The 18,986-nt window shown below is 38.8% G+C and overlaps 1 protein-coding gene across 1 annotated transcript in view; it reads left to right on the top strand.

Moving 5' to 3' along the window:
• The first annotated feature begins 5,111 nt into the window (after nt 1–5,111).
• The window catches only part of pcsk2 (proprotein convertase subtilisin/kexin type 2), a 29,716-nt gene continuing 15,841 nt past the window's right edge, over nt 5,112–18,986 (top strand). The window contains exons 1-5 of the mRNA XM_063491357.2: nt 5,112–5,671; nt 7,516–7,620; nt 11,735–11,848; nt 12,287–12,395; nt 13,093–13,130. Of these exons, the coding sequence (XP_063347427.1) occupies nt 5,489–5,671; nt 7,516–7,620; nt 11,735–11,848; nt 12,287–12,395; nt 13,093–13,130 (549 nt within the window). The 5' untranslated portion in view covers nt 5,112–5,488. The remainder of the gene's footprint in view (nt 5,672–7,515; nt 7,621–11,734; nt 11,849–12,286; nt 12,396–13,092; nt 13,131–18,986) is intronic.

Raw genomic sequence — 18,986 nt, 5'->3', positions numbered from 1 at the left:
CATTAATATGTACAACAGTGAATGTATCTCAGCTGTACCTCAGTGAAACATGGTGGAATCTGTGTCATGGTTTGGGGCTACATTTCAGCCATTTTAGTGTTGGAGATCGTTTTAATCACTCAGATTTTGATTCACCATTCAACAACATATAAAAGTGTTGCACTCTAAAAGTAGTTATAAAACTTACATTTTCTGAATTGTTGGGAAAATCTCTAAATACTATTCTTATTTAATTGTGTTTTATTTTTGGACACATTTCTAGTTAATTTTTGTAGTTCACTAGCTCCAGGAGGTCAGAGTTCAGATGAGTGATGTCATCAGTAAGAGCAGAAAAAAAAAGGAAAAAAACCAGTGTCTGAGACGTGAAAGCAATGTTTTGCTGATGATATGCTACGCTGCCTATAAACTCCAAACCTGAACTGAGGAGAATAAAGTTGCAAAAAGGAGAATGGAGTCATCTCTCTCTGAGGGCGCAACAAAAGCTACCATCTAGTTGGCATTTTTCAGCATGGTAATGATCCTAAACACACTCCTAATGCAGCAAGAGAGTGCCTGGACAGACAAAACACACAATAACCTCCCCAAAGCTATTACGACTTAAAGAAATAATAAGAAAGCTTAAACGTGGTCATACCAAATATTGACTTTCAAGCTCATTAAACTTTACAAACTTTGTTTTTGCCTTATATACTGTATTTCCATATATATTTAACGTTTGTAAAGGAATAGTTGAAATTTCTCATTTTCCCTGTATTCCTGGTATTTAATTGACTACATTTTCAGGAGATACTTGGAAAAATTGTGCACTAAGTGTAATGGGGAGAATAAAAAACATACTTATTCTTTTCATCTGCTTGAGAAATAAATAGATTTGCTCGCGAAATCACAATCGGCAGCTGGCCAAAACATCAATCTAAAAAGTGCCGATATTTTAGCAGTGGAAAACATGTGCACAACATAGTATATTTTCAATACAACCAAAACGGATATAGTGAGTTTTTACTCCAGTCAGTTTACATTATGTTGCTGCATATTAAGCTGCATATTAAACACAAGTAGAATGTGGCTCACCTACACTTATATTGATAGATGTATTACAGTATTTCATGGTTTATATTATTAGCTCAAGGCTAAACAGAAGCACAGGCAGGAATATCAATAGCACCATATTAGCTAGCGCCCCACAGAGAGAAAAATCAAAACATCACAGCAGTGTAGCTTTGGACTTTTCATATGAAAGCTGTGGGCTGTGGTAACTTGAATTACCTGTTTCCCAAAGGATAGAACGGGCTTTCCTGAGACTCCCTCAGACCTACTGGGGGGATGTAAACAGCACTTACAATGAAACATGACAAGTTCAGTAGCTTTGATGGGGGCAGGAAATGTTAAATGATACAGTGTTTTGCAGGAAGAATAGAGAGAGTGATGACTTCAGTTTAATCTTCCTCGGTGCTGAGCTGAGTGGTCCATGACAAATCAGGCTGGTGTTTGCACCTGAGCTGGCCATGTGCTGTCTGCCTCATAGCACATTAAGACCAACATATAATCCCTCTTCTTGCAGCTCCCTGTTAACCTCTTCTCCAGCTGCTCTGATGGAATATAATAGATCTGCTCAATACAGTTTTACATCCTCGTATTCATGTCTTGAGTCTGTAAAATGAATTATTCTCAATTTTTAGAGCAATGAGATCTGCCAAAAATCCCATTTTACATATGTCAACTTATGCATCATTTATATTTGGTTTGCACGATGCCTGAACCGCAGTCAAAGCCAAATTGAGTGATCTAAAGGAAGAGACACTAAAGTAATGATCACTTGCAACTGCCGTGAAATCATGAAAGACCAGTGTTGTCTGAATTTTGATGTCTGCCTACCCAGGTCTACCCATAAAGGCCGTCATCTTATGTCACAGGGGCAGATCGACATGCAGTAGCTGCTTATATCATAGGTAGAGTGGAACAGAGAAACATACAGAAAGAGACAGAAGAGAGAGCGAATAAAACCATCAAATATGAGGCTGCTGAAACTATCTGCAATCATTGTGAGTATAGCAACCATAACCCCCAACTCGCTCAGAGACATCCCATCCCACAACACTAGCTAGCACTGCCGAAGCATTAGAGGATTGCCTCTGAAATGACAGCTTAACTACTGAGGGAGATAAGACAAGCTTCTGTCATTTCTATCGTTGCCTCTCCCTCCATGTGGCTCCTAACATATGTGGCACTAACAAAGAGGAGAACTGCAATATATTAATGTTTTGCTTTGCAGGTTTCCCAAGAAAAAGAGACACACTTGCTCTCTCACTGAATGTTTAATTTTTAGAGTGTGGGCTCAACATTTAAACGAGTCACAGGGAATGCATTTTCTCTATAGTCTTAAAATATTTATGATTTCTGTGCACAAAATATATTAAGAAACTGGAATCAGGTGTAAATGTCTTGGTTGTTTCAGTGTTTATTTGATTTTATCTTTGGAAACACAATATAAAGTTCAGCGTGAAATATCAATAGTGTTTTTTTTCTTGTCTGGTTGAAAGGTTGGTAAAGGCTGCAGAGGCTTTGTCGTGGTTTAGCAATCAGTGGGTTTCATTGTGTGTGTGTGTGTGTGTGTGTGTGTGTGTGTGTATGTGTGTGTGCGTGTTTGATTATCTGCCGTTTATCACCTTGTAGCTGTCAGTCTAATCTCTCTACCTCTTGCCCAAACTCTGACAGGCACCCTGCTTCCTCTACAGCCTTGGGCAAATATGAAAAATTAAAGAGCCATGATTCTCAGCACCTCCTCCAACACTACTGCAGATACACATCGATGCTTTTTAACAACTCCATTTATGTAATGCCATCTCTGCAAAGCCAGTTTTTTTAATAGACGGTTGTCCAGTTGTAAATTAAATTCCACTGTAACATATCCTGTATCCAAAGGTTGCCAGAGGTTGAGCTTTTTAATTAACTTATGATAGTACATGCTTGTGGAAACAAAACTTTCCAGTGCTGAACATCAGCAATATTTCAACTTTAAAATGCTATTGTTATAATATGTTTCATAGAACAACCACTGCAGTGAGATGTGGAGAATTGGATCAATTAAAATTGAATGGATAACAAATTTCTACTTCGTGAGTTAACAAGCAAACTTGAGTTAAGAGGATGCCTTCCTTAATATGAGCTAAAACATGTTTCTTCAAATGATTCATTAATTTATTTCACATTTTCTCAGGATTTCATGCACTTACTTGAAACCTCTAAAAATCTGACTTTATTCATCCACCCACAAGCTACAAACAGATCTCTTATGTACAAACTGTTATAAAACTCAAGGGAAATTCAAAAGAATCATTTGGGAGATGCAGAGCTGCACAGCAAGCAGTGCCAGCAATCTCAGATAAAGAGCATGATGTAAATGCATTGTATTTATGTATTATTATAAAAGTATCATTATATATATTATTAATTTTAACATTAACTTAAGATTAAAACCCTCATTTATTGTGTAACTTTATATTGATTGTGAGAGGTGAACAGTTTGTACTACTTGCATTTCAAAGAAATTTTTTTTTCTTTCTGTAATAACTGCAGACAGAGGTGTAATGTCAGCATCACTTCATACAGTGAGAAGATTTTCAACATCCTGCTGATGTCCACTTCTCTCACAAAACTGTTAGTGAGTTGCCAAAAAAATCTAGGTTGCTCTTTAAAAGCAAAAGATGCTACAGCACGTCAGGCACATAGGCAGGCAGGCGGGACAGGATACAGTCCATGTGAGTCAGCAGTCAAAACAGACATGTGGATCAGTCATGTGGCCCCAGCAGGGAAGAAATTTTTACTGATGCTGAAGAGAAGGGCTTGCCCAAGCTAAATAAATAATCACTGGGCTACAGAATAGCAGGAGTGTGGGAGGATGTCCGCATGGTGCATGGAAACAGTGATTAGTAAAGCAGATCCACTTATAGAAAATCCACCTTCATTATTTTCTAGACATCTAACTGATCCCTGTGCTATCATTCTCCCTCGTCACACCTTTCAGATTAATTTAATGTGAACATTATACCAGACAGTATGCCATTATATAAGTACATTAGTATATTTCAAACAAGTACATACAGAGTTAACAGAGAGGAACATTTTAAATACAAAATGAGGTTTTGCATATTTTGTATGGCTGTTCTAATTATGTTCCACAAATATGTGATTTAATGATGCTGCCTCTTGACATTTACTGACATTTGGTGGGGGAGGAAATGATTTGTACAAGAGTATTTTTGTAATTATGATATTTTGCTTATTACTGGACACTAAGGAATGCAAAAATGGTACTGCTCTCAATCCGTTGCTCATGTTCAAAAATGCATGCAAAGTTGCATTAAAGGAAAATTTACTGAATTTGAAACTGGCTCATCAATGAAGGGGGCTCTGGAGGCATTTTTATTCAGCAATTGCAATGAGTGCTTCTCACTATTGAGTCCTTGTGGCTGAACTGAAAAGGCTATAGCATTAACAACAGATAACTGCGCAGCAATAAGCACTCATGATGCTCTTTGGCGAATGTTGTCTGTGTAAAGGAAATTAGTAGCATCACAGCAAGCAACCATTTCCCCATCTTGCTGTACTTTCTCATTCATGCAGACCACCCTCATATCACCTCCCAGCAGCCCTGTATGCCCACCTTCTAGTTTACAGCAGCAAGAAAGCAGGAGGACAGGGAGTCCTTTAATGAGCTACCTTTGTACCAGCACTCCTTTCGCTGCTACATGCTGCTCACCTCCAAATGACCAATTATAGTCCAGTGGGACTATTCTTTCATTCCACTGCACAGAAACGGTCAGGCTGATCATTGCACATATATAGGGTAAAACAAGAGAACTTCAGCCTTAGAAATATATTGAAGAATCATGTCATACAAATCTTTCTGTAGGACTTCTATAGAAAGCTGTATTTAAAGGTCACTATATGTCACATGAGTCTTCAGCGGTCCCCCCCCCCCCCAGTTGGATGGCCAGCCCCAGACAGCCTGCATATCAATAGAATTCCCATCAACTCTGAGGACGATAGGAGGAATTCTCCAAGGTGCTGAAAAGTGCCCTCGAGCGCATCCGGGGGAGGAAACGACGGGACACACCCGCCGAGGCCATTGGTACAACGTCACGAGCAGAAACTACCCGAGCTAGGAAGGTAGATGAATAACAGATGAGAGGAGGAAGAGGAGGAGGAGAGCTAGAAAGCTGAGGATGCAGGTTTGGTCCACAACACACAACCGCCCCAACTCGAAGCACACGGTAAGAGCGGCTACACCTCGGTGAAATCCAACTTCCAGTGCCACCATCAGCTGACGACGAAGAGATGCGTTCGCAAAAGCGTTGATTCGACACCTTTACATCCCGCTGTTCTTCCTCCTGTTCCTCCTCTTCGCTTCTCTGACGAGGAGCATCCCATACACTGATTTTACTCTGACGGGCAAGCAGACAAGGCATACTGACACAAGCCAGACACGATGCTTGTATCGCCCCGATATGGGACAGCCTTGGGATTTACAGTGCTGCTGAACGCGCTGCTGCTTGCGACGCAGGCTACAGAAGGAGTCTTAACGGACCATTTTCTGGTTCAGTTGCATGAGGACGCACAGGATGAAGCGCACCAAGTTGCAACACAACATGGGTTCCAGAGTGCCCGAAAGGTAGGGATGCTCTGATTAAAAAAGCATCACGCAATCCTGGCAGCAACTGTTTTTCTTTTTCTTTTCTTTCTTTCTTAAGTAAACCGACCAATTGATAAACGAATAAATATTATTAAATCAAAATGTCAGCGCGAAATATTTCTGGTTGTTTAGTAACGTTTGTGGGCATTCTCGCTCTTTTAGAACAATCAGACATACTGCACGTAGTGAAACTATCCAGTAGAGGAGATATTGAGAAGCTTCTTCTGGTTTTCTTCTGGTTTGACTTCACTGCACTTTTTCTTAACTTGATGACGTCATTCTCACTGAACCGCAGGCCTTGTTTATTAGGTTTGCCACCGGCCCGTGGGCTAAATTCTATTTCAAAAACGCATCAAATTTCAGTGTCCTGCAAAAGGAAGATGCACCTGGAGCCATCTGTGAAAGATGCTATTGAAGAAGAGACAAAACATTTCATGAACAAAACATCACACGAAGTTCTGGTTTGATATAATCCTCACAGTTTTGGAAACCCCCCTCCCCCCTTTTTAATGCTTAGTCGCCAAATCACATCAAAAAACAGGAAATTTACTTGGATACCTTGTTGGATGCCCTCTTTGTCAGAGGCTGACATTTTTTAAAAAACACATTTTCCAATAAAATATAAAACATCTCTTTATTATTTGTCTTTTGCAGAGCACATAGTGTATTCACATACATGGCCCTCCTTTGTCTCACCTGAGACAAATCAGATAGCTCGACAAATTTCGGATGCCTTTCAACATGTCAGAAGACTTAACAAGGCGTTTATGGCAGACTGATAGAAATAATTCCCCAGCAGTGTGTGTTCCTTGTCACATGTCAAAATAAATGTGTGGGTGAAATTGGCTGGAGCCTTAGTCAGTGAGGCGTAGCAGTGAACAGAGGGGTGTCTGCACAGCTCTGAATGAGGATGTGGGTTTTTTCTCCTCTCACCTCCACAGTAATAATAATAATAAAGAAAAGTGTTTGATTTGTATCTCATCATCATAATCTGATAACATCCTTGTGGTAGTTGTGCAGCATTGCTATTTCTGCTATGGCTTGCTCGCTTTCTTGTAGGCAATAGATCATCCCCTCCGTCTACTGCCTCCCAGGTTATGTAATCTGCAGCTATATTTGTCTTAATGGGATATGCACCATTAAACAATGTCTGTGTTGTTTGAATTCTCTTCTTTTGTAGCTTAATTAACTAGACTGGGATACAGACAGGGGACACGCATACAAATGTAAGCCTAAAGAGTGGCAAAAGAAAGACAGCAAAACAGATCTGTGATCAGCCAATGTAAAGCAATGATAATGATACTGCTACTGCTACTACTCTTACTACCATAATAATAACACATATTGTAATACTATGAGGACATTTCAATCTGACCAAAATGTTCAAATAAAAGAGCATTGGCAGATAAGAAGAATCCTTTGACAAGTGTTACATTTTCACATTAGATCTGACAGCCGCATCTGAAACCATTTATTTTGAGGATTGACCTGTGCCCTGACTGTTACTAAAGCATAAGGGGGTCTTTAATCTGTGCATAGTGCTGGAGGGAACGCTCTGGATGATGCATCTCATTTCCCTCCCCATGTGACTTATTATGGTTGATCCCAATGCTGTTCTCCAGGCTTAACTGTCTGTGAAAGCCAGGGAATCAGTGCCCTTGTTTCCATCTGGAAGATAACCTGCTATCCTCTTTCCTTTATGAACTATTGTATTTTGATTTGTCATTCACACTTTATGATTGCTGCCTCAACCCTCCCATCTGTATTTCTGCCCCTGATCCATTTCCCTGTCTTGTACTTCTTTTCTTTTCTTTTCTTTCCAGCTTCCCTTCGGAGAAGGGTTCTTTCACCTCTACCCTCAGGATACTTCGAAGAGGCGGAGCAAACGCAGTGCCCGTAGGAGACAGCAGCTCCAAAAAGACAAAAGGGTAAGAATGCATATGACAATGAAACAATATACTGTGTATACATGTGCCGTAACCACTACAGCTTTTCTTTCACTTCACGTTAAAGTCTTTTTTCTATATGTAAAAAGTCCTAAATAAGAGATTTAACTTAAACAGTGCTCATTACAAAAAAGCAAAATGTTTTTTTTAAGGTTCCAAGAAACATTCTAAATAAACACAAGTAAACAGATATAAACTCTCACAAGGATGGGATTTCACAAACCACTTGGTAAACAGCAGGCAAAAGAAATTCTAACAAATGAAATAAACTACTACACAATCACCCTCATTTAATCAAACTGAAACTTCTAATGAGCTACTGAAGCAAAATCATTTGGCTCCACATCTAGTTTAGTGCTTTATTGTGTATATAGTCATAGCAGTTTTACCACCAGTTCTCAATGAGAAATTGCAGTCCTTACGCAACTACAGGGTAATTATGCAGTAACACTATGATAAGCTGTGGCTCAGCCTAAGATTAACTGGTCGTCGTCCTGACTTTTTTCTGTTTATTTTTCAGAAAAACAAAAAAATAGAAAACTTGTTTTTCCCATCAGAGCCAAATAGAATGCAAGCAATTCCAAACCCAGCACTAAATAACATGCTAAAACTTAATACACTTGTTTTTGGAAGTTATTTTAGATTTTATTTTTCATAATGTTGCAGTGAATCTAATTCCTTCTTTTATTTCATTTTTGTATTTTATGATTAGCATTTTCCTCAGAAACATTTTGATTGCACACATAAATAAACAGGGTCATTTCTTGGACTTGTCGGCACTTCAGTGGTTCTGCATTTGCAGTAGTAAAAGCTGAGCTATATTAATGAGAAAAAGTGTCTTTTTTTTCTTCTGACATGTGCTTTTCTAATAAAAATATACTTTCTTACAAAGTCTGGTGACATTTATGTTGCACTTGGTTAAGTATGTAATCATTAATTTGGGAGCTTAAATGTTTGGATTGGGTAATAAGTCGTGCAATGATCGATTTCCACATACAGTTTGTTACCTCTTGACAAACAATAGCTGTAAGTAAACATTATTCTCATTTTCAAGTAATCTTCTTATTGTTTGGGTTAATATTTAATAAGTCTACCCATTTACCACATTTTTTCAGCTCATAAGGCCTTACACACGTAAAGCAATGCCTTTCTTGGGGATTGCTTTGTAGCTAATGGCCTATGACAACCTCAAAGTAGAGATTAGTTTTGACCTGACTCGCCCACTTTGGGTTGCCAGTGGTTATTTCCCCTGTCACTGCTACAAGTCGCCCACTTTCACTGATGTTTTAATCTCAATTAACCGCTACTTGTCCTGTAAGACAAAGTCTCACAACTGTCCATTACCCCAAAATATAATCAGTTTACAGTAATGAAGAAAAGTATCAACTCTTACATTTATGGCAGTAAATATTTGCCCTTTTTGCTTGAAAAATAACTCAATCAATTTTGAAGCAAGTGTAAATTATGGTAATCTCATGACAGTCATGACACTGGACTCAGTCACAAATTGTTTCAGCTGTTTTTTCTTATATAAAAACATGTATGTGCCGCATCTTGAAGCTCAGTACTGTTGTGTGCTGAGCTGTGTGTGTTCAGCTCTGTCCACTGTTGGATGTAGTGAAAGTGGAGGTCCTGCTGCAGACAATCAACTAACCTCTCTAATTGCGCTTGTGAGAGGTGCTAATGAAAATAAATGCGAGCCACTCTGACGAGCTAATTCTGCAAATGGAAGTGAGACAGCACGAACATGGGCAGGTCCACATTCCAGGTTTTAATCAGCTGCTTGACATGCTCACGTGTGACACCAAAGCTATTGATTTCTTTGGATTTCCAGAACCTATGAGGTCAACAAGTCTGATTTTATGTTCTGTGTTTATAATTTTGAGGTATCTTTCTGTCATTTCCCAACCTACAGCAATATCTCTCAGCTCTGGGAACATAAAAGAAAGATCTAATTGGTGGAAATTGTATTCCACAGCCCTAAATAAAGAAGCATTGTATTTAGTAGATATTGTATTCTGTTAAACCTCTTTTTACCTGTAACTGAGTCATTAAACACTCATTTAACATGCAGTCTAATTGAGTAGCAGTATTGATGGAACTGGGTGGTGTCCCAAGAACCCTGTTATTCCTCAGATTCTATTAGTGGAGCATGTTGACCCACTTCCGACCAAAATCATCTACTTGTATCTCTCCTTTGCATTTCTCTCTGTGCATACCTGTCTATACTTCCCTGCTTTTTCCCAGTTTATCCACTGATCCATCCATTCATACTTCCTGAAATACACCTTTTTTTTATGAGACATAGATAATATAATATAGCCTTTTAATAGAGATTAAAAGGCTATATTAAAAAGTGGGAATGGAGCAAAGGTGGAATGTAGAACATTAAAAAAAATGTTGTGAGTGAGCAGCATCCCCTGACCCTGAAAGATGCACGCATGGAAAAGCCAGGAGGGAAATGAGGGCAGTGAGAAAGGAGACAGCCAGCACTGCTCTTTGATTTGGAGTGAACTGAAGCATTGTGAGCAGGCAGTGGCAAAGGCGGAGAGTGATGGCAGTGCATGGGCACTGTTTGATGTTGTGAGTGGGCAGTATGACATGCTGTCTCAAGGGAAATACCAACTCTCCTGCCAAGTAATGGAATAAACTGCTGATGGATGGAAAGAAGACGAGGAAATGCCAGGATAATATAGATATTGCCGCTACCCGCTCTGAATATGAATGCAATTTTGTGATTACAAAAGTAATATAAGGCTAAAACAGTGATCTTACTTTAAGCAAGAGATCTTACTTTACAGGGCTAGTTTCTGTTTAGCTGATTTGTGTGCTTATTTACAGTTTCTTTGCCTCATGATTGTGTAGGGTATACCATAACAGGATAGCCAGCTGAATAGGCTTTGGCCATTTTAGAAGGACACATTTAAGTGCTGCTCTGCTCTCTTATCTTTGCGGGTAAACACGCCAGACAATGCCTGTTTCTTTGTGACACACTAGAGGGAATTTGCGAAGGGTAAACATAAGAGGAACATTTAGCTGGAGACCTCTTTTCAAAATGAAGCTTTGAAATTGTGAAAAACACATTTAGTTTCTCACGTACAACCGCACAGAGAAAGAGAGAGAATCAGAAACTGACCCAAAACCTTCAAATGAAATCATTGTCCATATGACCTTCAAGACAAGCAGAGTGTTGGCAATAAATTTTAAATTGAGAGCTTCTCTTCAGGCTTGGTTTAGCCAGTGCCAGACTCTAAAAGATTAAGTGGCTTGTTGTTCTTTTACCTCTACTTCACCTATTCAGCTTTTCCAAATGACTGAATATGGGTACAGTATTTTAGAGAGAGAGAGAAGAAAAGTTAAACTGTCACAGGAGATGGGGTGCAGTTCCCAATTAGAATGACTAAATTGATAGGTTATTATTACTCCTGTCCTCACAATTGCTGACAGAGATGAAGGCAGCGGAATAATGGGAGTGTTTTCTTAGCTCTATGATTTGAAGTGTGAGCAGAAATTAAATACAACATCGCTATCAAAGACAACCAGTCATTTTCATGCCAACCACCAGCTAATCAAGCAACTACATTTCATCCCAATCATTTATTTGTTCTGTCCTATGTTATCTTTTTGAGCTCGATAATGGTTATTGTGGCAGCATTCAGTAAGCATTTGTAATCCAAATCAGAGCTGTTCATCCGCTGAGATTTCGTTGATGATTCAGAGAAACACAAGCGTGTTTGCGAGTGTAATTGCTGTGGCTTTTGAGCATACTGACAAGGTGATTTTGGGAGCCCCCAGCTCCAGCTGCAGCCACTCTTATTAGGAGAAAAAGAATAGCCTCTTTCATTTAGGTGATGTTCTGCCTTCACGGTACAGTAGAGCACAGCTGGGTTTTGTGATTTCCTGTGCACAGAGCAATCCCAGGCAACATCTCAAGCGTCATATCAAGCAGAATCTTATTGCTTCTGTGCTCCAGCATAAACACACCTGGGTTTCATTTGGCTCTTTGTATGATTCTTTTCAAAATGTGCGTGAGATCATTGTTGATTTTAAACTGACATTGACCTGACTTTTTTTCTTTTTTTACTTTCCCCCGCAGGTGAAGAATGTCATCGAACAGGAGGGATTCAGTCGTCAGAAGCGAGGCTACAGAAATATCAACGATATTGAAGTTAACATGAGTGACCCTCTATTCACCAAGCAGTGGTATCTGGTGAGTAATAAGCCAGCTAGCTGTCTGCGTGAAGCCTGACCTTTAGCACCAGCCCACATTTTTTCCACCTTAATTACTCAGAGACCGACCATATTCCCTACCGCCTTCTGTATGAACATTGTTATTCTTTGTTAAATTAGCCTGGCAAATATCATGCCATCTCATCTCTGCATTCATGTTGCCTAGTTTCCCCTCGTTTACATTAACTGGTGAGCATGACTTTGATGCTGTAGCAAGCTCGCTTTCATTCATCTGGCATGTCAGATGAATCTGCTGACATTTACTTCCCTTTCCTTTCAAAATCACCCACAAGCAGTCCTTATCCATAACATCCTGTTCCTGCACATAGACACATTCTGCATGTTGACTAATTTCCTAATGGTGGCTCACCTGGGTGCCATGAGTCATGGATGTTCTCCATATTGTCTGAGTGATTAGATAAACACAGGCCAGGCAGACGGGACCCCTGGGCTGGATCTTAATGTGGCTGAAGCTTGGCAACTGGGCTACACAGGCAAAGGAGTTACCATCGCAATCATGGATGACGGTGAGTATAAAATCCTTCATTTATAACCAGGAGCACTGTCTGGAAGCACTTAATCACACCTCCAAATATCCATTGAGCTGATTTATTTGTATATGTTGAACTTAATAAAGAATGTATGTTGGTTCTGATTAATTTGTCTCCCTGTTTGAGGGGATTCACAGCATGAAATCATGATTTACTGACCAGGTTTTCAAACAGCCGCATGTCATTGTGCAATAAAAAAAACCCAGAAACCTCTTTCTCCTTTAGTATGCATGCTGGGGGTTTTTTTTATACACACAAAGAAGCATTTAATCATTTTTGTATATATTGAATATTACCATTACAACTGTTGAATCCAAGCTGACAGGCTCAATTTTCTAGTTTAAAGTCCAAAGATACAACTGCATTTTATTTCATTATATTTGAGAAGCTGGACCCTGTGATTGTGGAATATTAATTTTAGAGATTGTTAACATGTATTTTTTTTCTTTCCCAGTTCGTTAATCATCTAAATTGAATTGCGCAATTTGAGTCATTTGCTAATTTGTGAAAAGTTGTGTCAGAATAATATTATTCATCATTATCATCATTATCAAGCATTCAGAATATAATAAAGCAAAAATGAAACTGTGATATAAAAATGGCAAGATATTTTGCTATCCTCTGTGATGCATGTTATATGACTCAATATTAATTATAAAAAGTCCCATTTCAGGTATTGACTATCTACATCCAGACCTGGCATCAAATTATGTGAGTACATACATTTTCTTTTAATGTCATACTTTCCTTCATTTGCGTAAAGTGCTGTTAATAAACAAAGCAGGAGTTTAGGTTGAGGATTTCATGGGCTTCGTGTGGTTTGTCATTGCCAGTGACAGGTGCTTTCCAAGTTGCCTTCATGGCTGCTGAGTCTCCTTGTGTTCCCGGAGGACGCAGAGGCAGGCAGACGGCCAGCCAAGCTGTTTAATGTTAATGCACACTGCACTGTAGCAGGCACAATGGCAGGCCGATCTGTCACAAGCAGAGATAATGCCAGGGTAGTTGGTGCTGCATAATGTGATGCTCTATCTCCAGAATACTGATAAAACCTTAAAGGACAAGAGGGATTGCTAAATGGAACACGGCCTTGAAGGTTCAGTCTGATTACACTATAACTTGTGCAGTTTCATCAGTGTGTCTGCATTGTGGTGTCTTCTTCAATCTAGGGACGAACAAATGCAAACCTTCTAAAGAAACTCTAATGCTTTGTTGATTTCAAAATCCTCCTACTTGAAAATGGACTTTTATGGTATTTTAGGCTTTTATCTAAAAATGCCAAGAGTTTTGGCTCTTTTTTCAGCTGTTTGCTTATGTTTTGTTTCCAGGAGATTATCCTGACGCAAAGGGCTTTATGTTTGTACTTGTCTGCTGTAGCTATTGCGCATTAAATGTGGCTTGTTTTTTTTCCCCCTGACATGCATGCATGTATCCTGAAACTTACATCCATTTTTGCCTGCCTTTGCATGTCTTGCCTGTGAACAGAGATGAGCTGTGGCCCAAAAATAACACAGCTTCAGCTGTGTTGATGCGGGAGCATCCTCCGCTAGATTGATGGATCATGCTGTGCTTAGATCCAAAGTGTGTGTCTGTGTGCGTGGCACTGTGTTTGTAATCCTGTGGTGCTATTGTTGTTGTGCTTTTTTATAGACCTAGACATACCTAGAAAACCCCCCCGAAACAAAACAAAGAAAACATTAAAAACCATTTTGAGTTGATCTGGAGTCGTTACTTTGAATCGATCATGTGGTAGAGCTGCTTTGAGGAGACAAATGTCAGCTCATGCAAGGGTTTTAGGCTGCTTGTTTTTCAAGATCATAATGCTACAGTTTACGAGATACATTTTGATATGACAAATAAAATGCGAGACTGTGTTTTTCTCAAGATAAATATTAAAATATTAATAATATAACGTGACAGTTCAATTTCATGGCAAATTTATTTGCAAGTGCAGGAGTAATAGTGCTTCACAAGATTCACAAAAACACACATCTCACAATTCAAGTCTTTCACTATATTCTAACAAGTTCTATATATTGTTTTTACTACCATCAAAAAAAATTAAAGAACTGAATATAAAATAATAGTAGTAAAAATCACAGGCAAAATAACAGACATTGAATCTGATTTAATTCCTACAGATGAGTATGGAGTTGATTTTTCTTTGTATCTCAGCATGCAGACAATCTGCAGGGGCCCTGTAGTTATAGTAAAATGTTGAACACAGGACCCAATGGTGTTGGTGACCCTTGCAAGCCTGGAATGAAAAGTTCCTTTTATTTTGCTTTTTTCAATTTCTAAATAACAATGACATAATTGCCTGAATAAACTGACTGTGTGACTTGAGCTTGATTGCCTAAAATACCAACTCTCACCCCTTACAAATGAAACAAAATGGTTTGGTCCACCCCATACCAGGACTGCCCTTTACAGCACTGATAATATTTTATTTATTCTACCTTGGGGACCGTGAGCCACTGTATCCACAAAGAAAAGAAAGCAAGAAGAGGGAGAGAAAGCAAACAAAAGGACATCGCCTATTAACAAAGGTTAGCATAGCTCACGTAGAAGGTTAAGTATTGTTCAGTTATCAGCAGTTGTTAAAAACAGTGAATTCGAGTCAAAATTAACCAGCACAACAGCCAGAAAGAGTGAAGCAGTAGCAGGTCCCTCTCGAAAAGGATGCACAAGATGTGACAAAAGGTGAAGTCCCATAGCTGCAATGAAGAGCTGTTTCAGCTGAAAGCTTAGCACTAAGCTTTACTGTATGTTGGATCAGCTGTTCTGAACTGCCAGGTATTTTGAGGAAGCCTGCGTATTCCAGGCTGATGAAACAGTATGCTAAAATACCACAATGACACTTCACTATATTTAGCATGGTTCTAATGAAACAGCATGAGGCAGCCGATAACTGAAACAATTTTTCAAAAGTGTATACATACATGAGAGTTTGCTCGCTTCTCCCTCTGCAGCTATTAGTTTGAAAAGTCCCATTAGCCAGGTGAAATTTAGGAATGTTGCAGTTGGGCAGTCATTCCCTTCCTAGGAAACAACTGTTTCACTACAGAAATTCAACCACTGGATAAATTTCAGCATTTAACTTTTGATTTATCTGCATTCTACCATAGGAAAACCAATTTAATTCAAACACGGCCCATTTATCCCCCTGAAGTTCAGTGAAATTCGTGTATTTAATGCATGAAGACTTCTTTACCCATGGCTCAGCTCTTCTATGTCTTGTCATCAATTTATTATTATCATTATTATTGTTATTAACAGGGTAACACTAACACCGATAGACAGATAACTACATCACACCAGCAGCCACTTTAGAACCACCAGTTAATGGTGGCCTGTCTTTGGACAGACTCAAACACAGAACCTTCTTACTGTGAGGTGACCGGTACCACTGTGCTGATACACTGATATAACTAATCTAACTACATTACGTATAGTATTTAATGCTGTCAGTTAGTGTTCTCTTTGTTCTATCCTCTCCTGGTTTATATAATGCCTTTTTATTCTCACATAACACTCAGATCCCTTTTTACACTGCAAACTGGATCCACAGACACAATTTCAACACTCACGGACACGTGAGCCCACATGGATGTCTCAGGAGATACCTGGGGTTCAAAAGTCTAAATAACTAATGACTCTGACTTCTAAAATCAACTTCTATATTATTGAAAGTCTGTGGTTGTAAGATCATTTTAGAATCTTTTAGATTCTTTATACTGAAAATGGCCACCATCTTGGTTTTCAAATGGCTAATGGGCTTTCTCGAGAAAGTAATCATAAGAGTATAAATACTGATTTTGGCACTTGTATCCACCTGTAAATTATTTCTCTGTAATGTTAAGTAATCTGCTGCACTGCGTGTTGAATGAGTGGCGTGCCATGAAACAACCAAGGCATTTTGAAGAAGCCAGTGTGTTTCAGGCCGATGAGATGGCATTTTAAAATACCACAGTGATGCCGCTTGTTAATTTAGTTTGTTACTTACATGGGCACGGATGCGTTTCTTTAGCTTTTGCTACTTCTAATCAAACGGCACACAAACACTCTTGTGTGTACACTCTTGCAAATGTTTTCATGTATCGCTAAATCATCAGATATGCAAACTGCCATGTATGAGATCTCTAACTTTTGTGTTTGATAACATTAAGAACGTTAAATGGCTGTTATATGTCATGTCATAAGCCTAGTTTAAGGATAATTAAATTATTTACAATTATTATGGTGTCCCTAGGGGTGTGACCTTAGCACCAAAAAGGTTGAAATCTGCAAAAGACTGTAAACAGATTAAGACACTAATAGTATTTTGAGACATAAGGGTTGAAATGTGAGGGGATTTCAAACTGTGATGATTTATGGACATATTATAGATTTTTATTAAATGAAAATTTAATTACTGGCTGACTTCAATGACCACTACAGATTGGTGTGTATGGTTATCAGAACAATTTTTTTTTTTTAGTCAAAAGTTGCATGAGCGATATGGCACAAGAAAGAGACTGCTTATTTATAGGGGGCATAGTTCTGAGACAAGTGCATGCAACTTGATCAATGGTGTTATTTGTTATTGGCTTTAGAGGATTTCTAAATGACAGTTGATCAGAATATAACATTTTTCTTTTCTCTTTTAAATTGAACTTTGTAAAAGGTTGTAATATTGAGTTTTAGGTCCTTTCTGAGGAATGTCATGTTGTTTTCTTTAATGGAGAGATGTCTTCATAATGACTTTTTTTTAAAGATTTTAAAAAGAATTATGTGGCCTAAGATTATGTCCACTAAAACTGAGAATAGGCGGTGTAAACTCTCTGAAATTGGTTGGGACCTTGTACTATAGTTAAAGTGTTTTGCCAAGGGCTTCCAAGAAATCATGCATTAACTTTCCTACATTATAAATTTGCTTATCAGCACTAGTGGCCTGTTGAAATCTGTCCTGATAACATGATAAATGGTTCTGGGAGAGATACATAAGGACGTTTTGTCTGAGTTTTCCCCTTCATCACCAACATACCTCAGGAAATAAAACAAATTTTAACTACTTAGAGCAATTTCTCAGGGGTCCCACTAATATGTCGTATTACACTGACTTGGTCCAGTCATTCCCATGTTGGGCCGGACAAAACAACAAGATTTGTAAAATAAGGAGAGGGTTAGATTAAAATCTTTAAGCTCTTCTTAAATGTTTTCTGTATTTTCAGTACTTTTACCACTTCAGGTTAAAAAGTTAAAAGTAATGTTTAAAAAAAGCTATAGTCAAATTTAAAGGTGAAATATCTTTTTGACAGGATATCTTAAAAAGGCTTATTGTAAATGTGGCAAGAGTCCTGTCCAGATACATCTTCTCCTTTTGGCCCTATGAGCCAAAAAGCTGACATAAATATGGAGCAAACGAAGTGAGGCTGCAAAGTTGTACAGTTGCACAACCTTGCTTTGCAGCTGTCAATTGAGCGAAAGAGCTGTTAACTCGTGTGATCTAATTGTTACTATAGCTGACTCTAGAAAAAAAAATACTTGCCTCACTACCACGTGAGCATGGATGGATGACAAGTTTGCTTCATTGTTCACTTAAGTACCATAAGCTCATGTGACAGTGAACAGCTAGTGGTTGCTGGGGAAAGGTGACGAGGCTGAGGCTCGGCAGAATCCATTATTCCGACTGTTGCTGTGCACAGGACAGCAGAGAAAGAGTAGAGCCTGATTAATAGCAGAAGAAGAGCTTGAGAAGCACAGAAAGTGATTCATCGACAGGCCTGGTGTCATTTATTACTAGGGCTCAGGACTTTTCACTTCATTTAATAAAAGAGAACAAGGACACACTCCTGCTTCTGACGTGGACTCAAAATCTATTAGGGAATGGCATGTTCTAGTTTCAAATATTTCTGCTCTGAGTATTAACATTTAAAGACAAAGCTTTAGATTTTTAACTTTGCTTTTGTTGAGCAATATGTTATATGTAATTTTTGTGTGGCATCATACCTACTTAGAGCAGGAAAAGAGGAAACCAAATGTCACAAATACTTTCGGTAACTTTCACCTTTCTGTTTATTACCCCTTCTCTTTAAACAATTACATAGTTATGAAGTGATCTCCATCACGTAACCCTAGTGGCTCTAAGTATTTGTACTGTCCTCTAGTTGTCTGCTCCACATTGTGATAATTACAGTGTTTCTCCATTGGGTCACTAAGCCATTGTCGTTTTTCTTCTTCCATTGTTGCTGACTGAGTCATCTCCTCCAAATGCCAGCCTACACAGCTCACAATCTGCAGCATGGAAACAGCCTCCAAGAATGATCTGATGTATTTGGGTCTGTAGCTAATGAACAGTGCTGTGGCTTCTCTGTGACCACACAAAGCGGCATGTTATAGGGACTAAATACACAGCTCAAAACAGGATGCACTCCAAGTGACAAGAGTGACAAGTAAAGGAGAGACTTCACCTGCTGCAATAGGTCAATAGGTCATTTTGTATTAAAGTAAGAACAAGTGTAGTGTTTACCCGAGGATGTCTTACTGTGTGTGTATATCTTCCAGACATGGTTATTCTGATAATTCTGT

The sequence above is a fragment of the Pelmatolapia mariae genome, linkage group LG13 (assembly GCF_036321145.2).
Source record: "Pelmatolapia mariae isolate MD_Pm_ZW linkage group LG13, Pm_UMD_F_2, whole genome shotgun sequence".
In the NCBI taxonomy this organism is placed as follows: Eukaryota; Metazoa; Chordata; class Actinopteri; order Cichliformes; family Cichlidae; genus Pelmatolapia; species Pelmatolapia mariae.
Note: the sequence above shows the minus strand (reverse complement) of the source record. Positions and strands in the feature narration are given on the sequence as shown.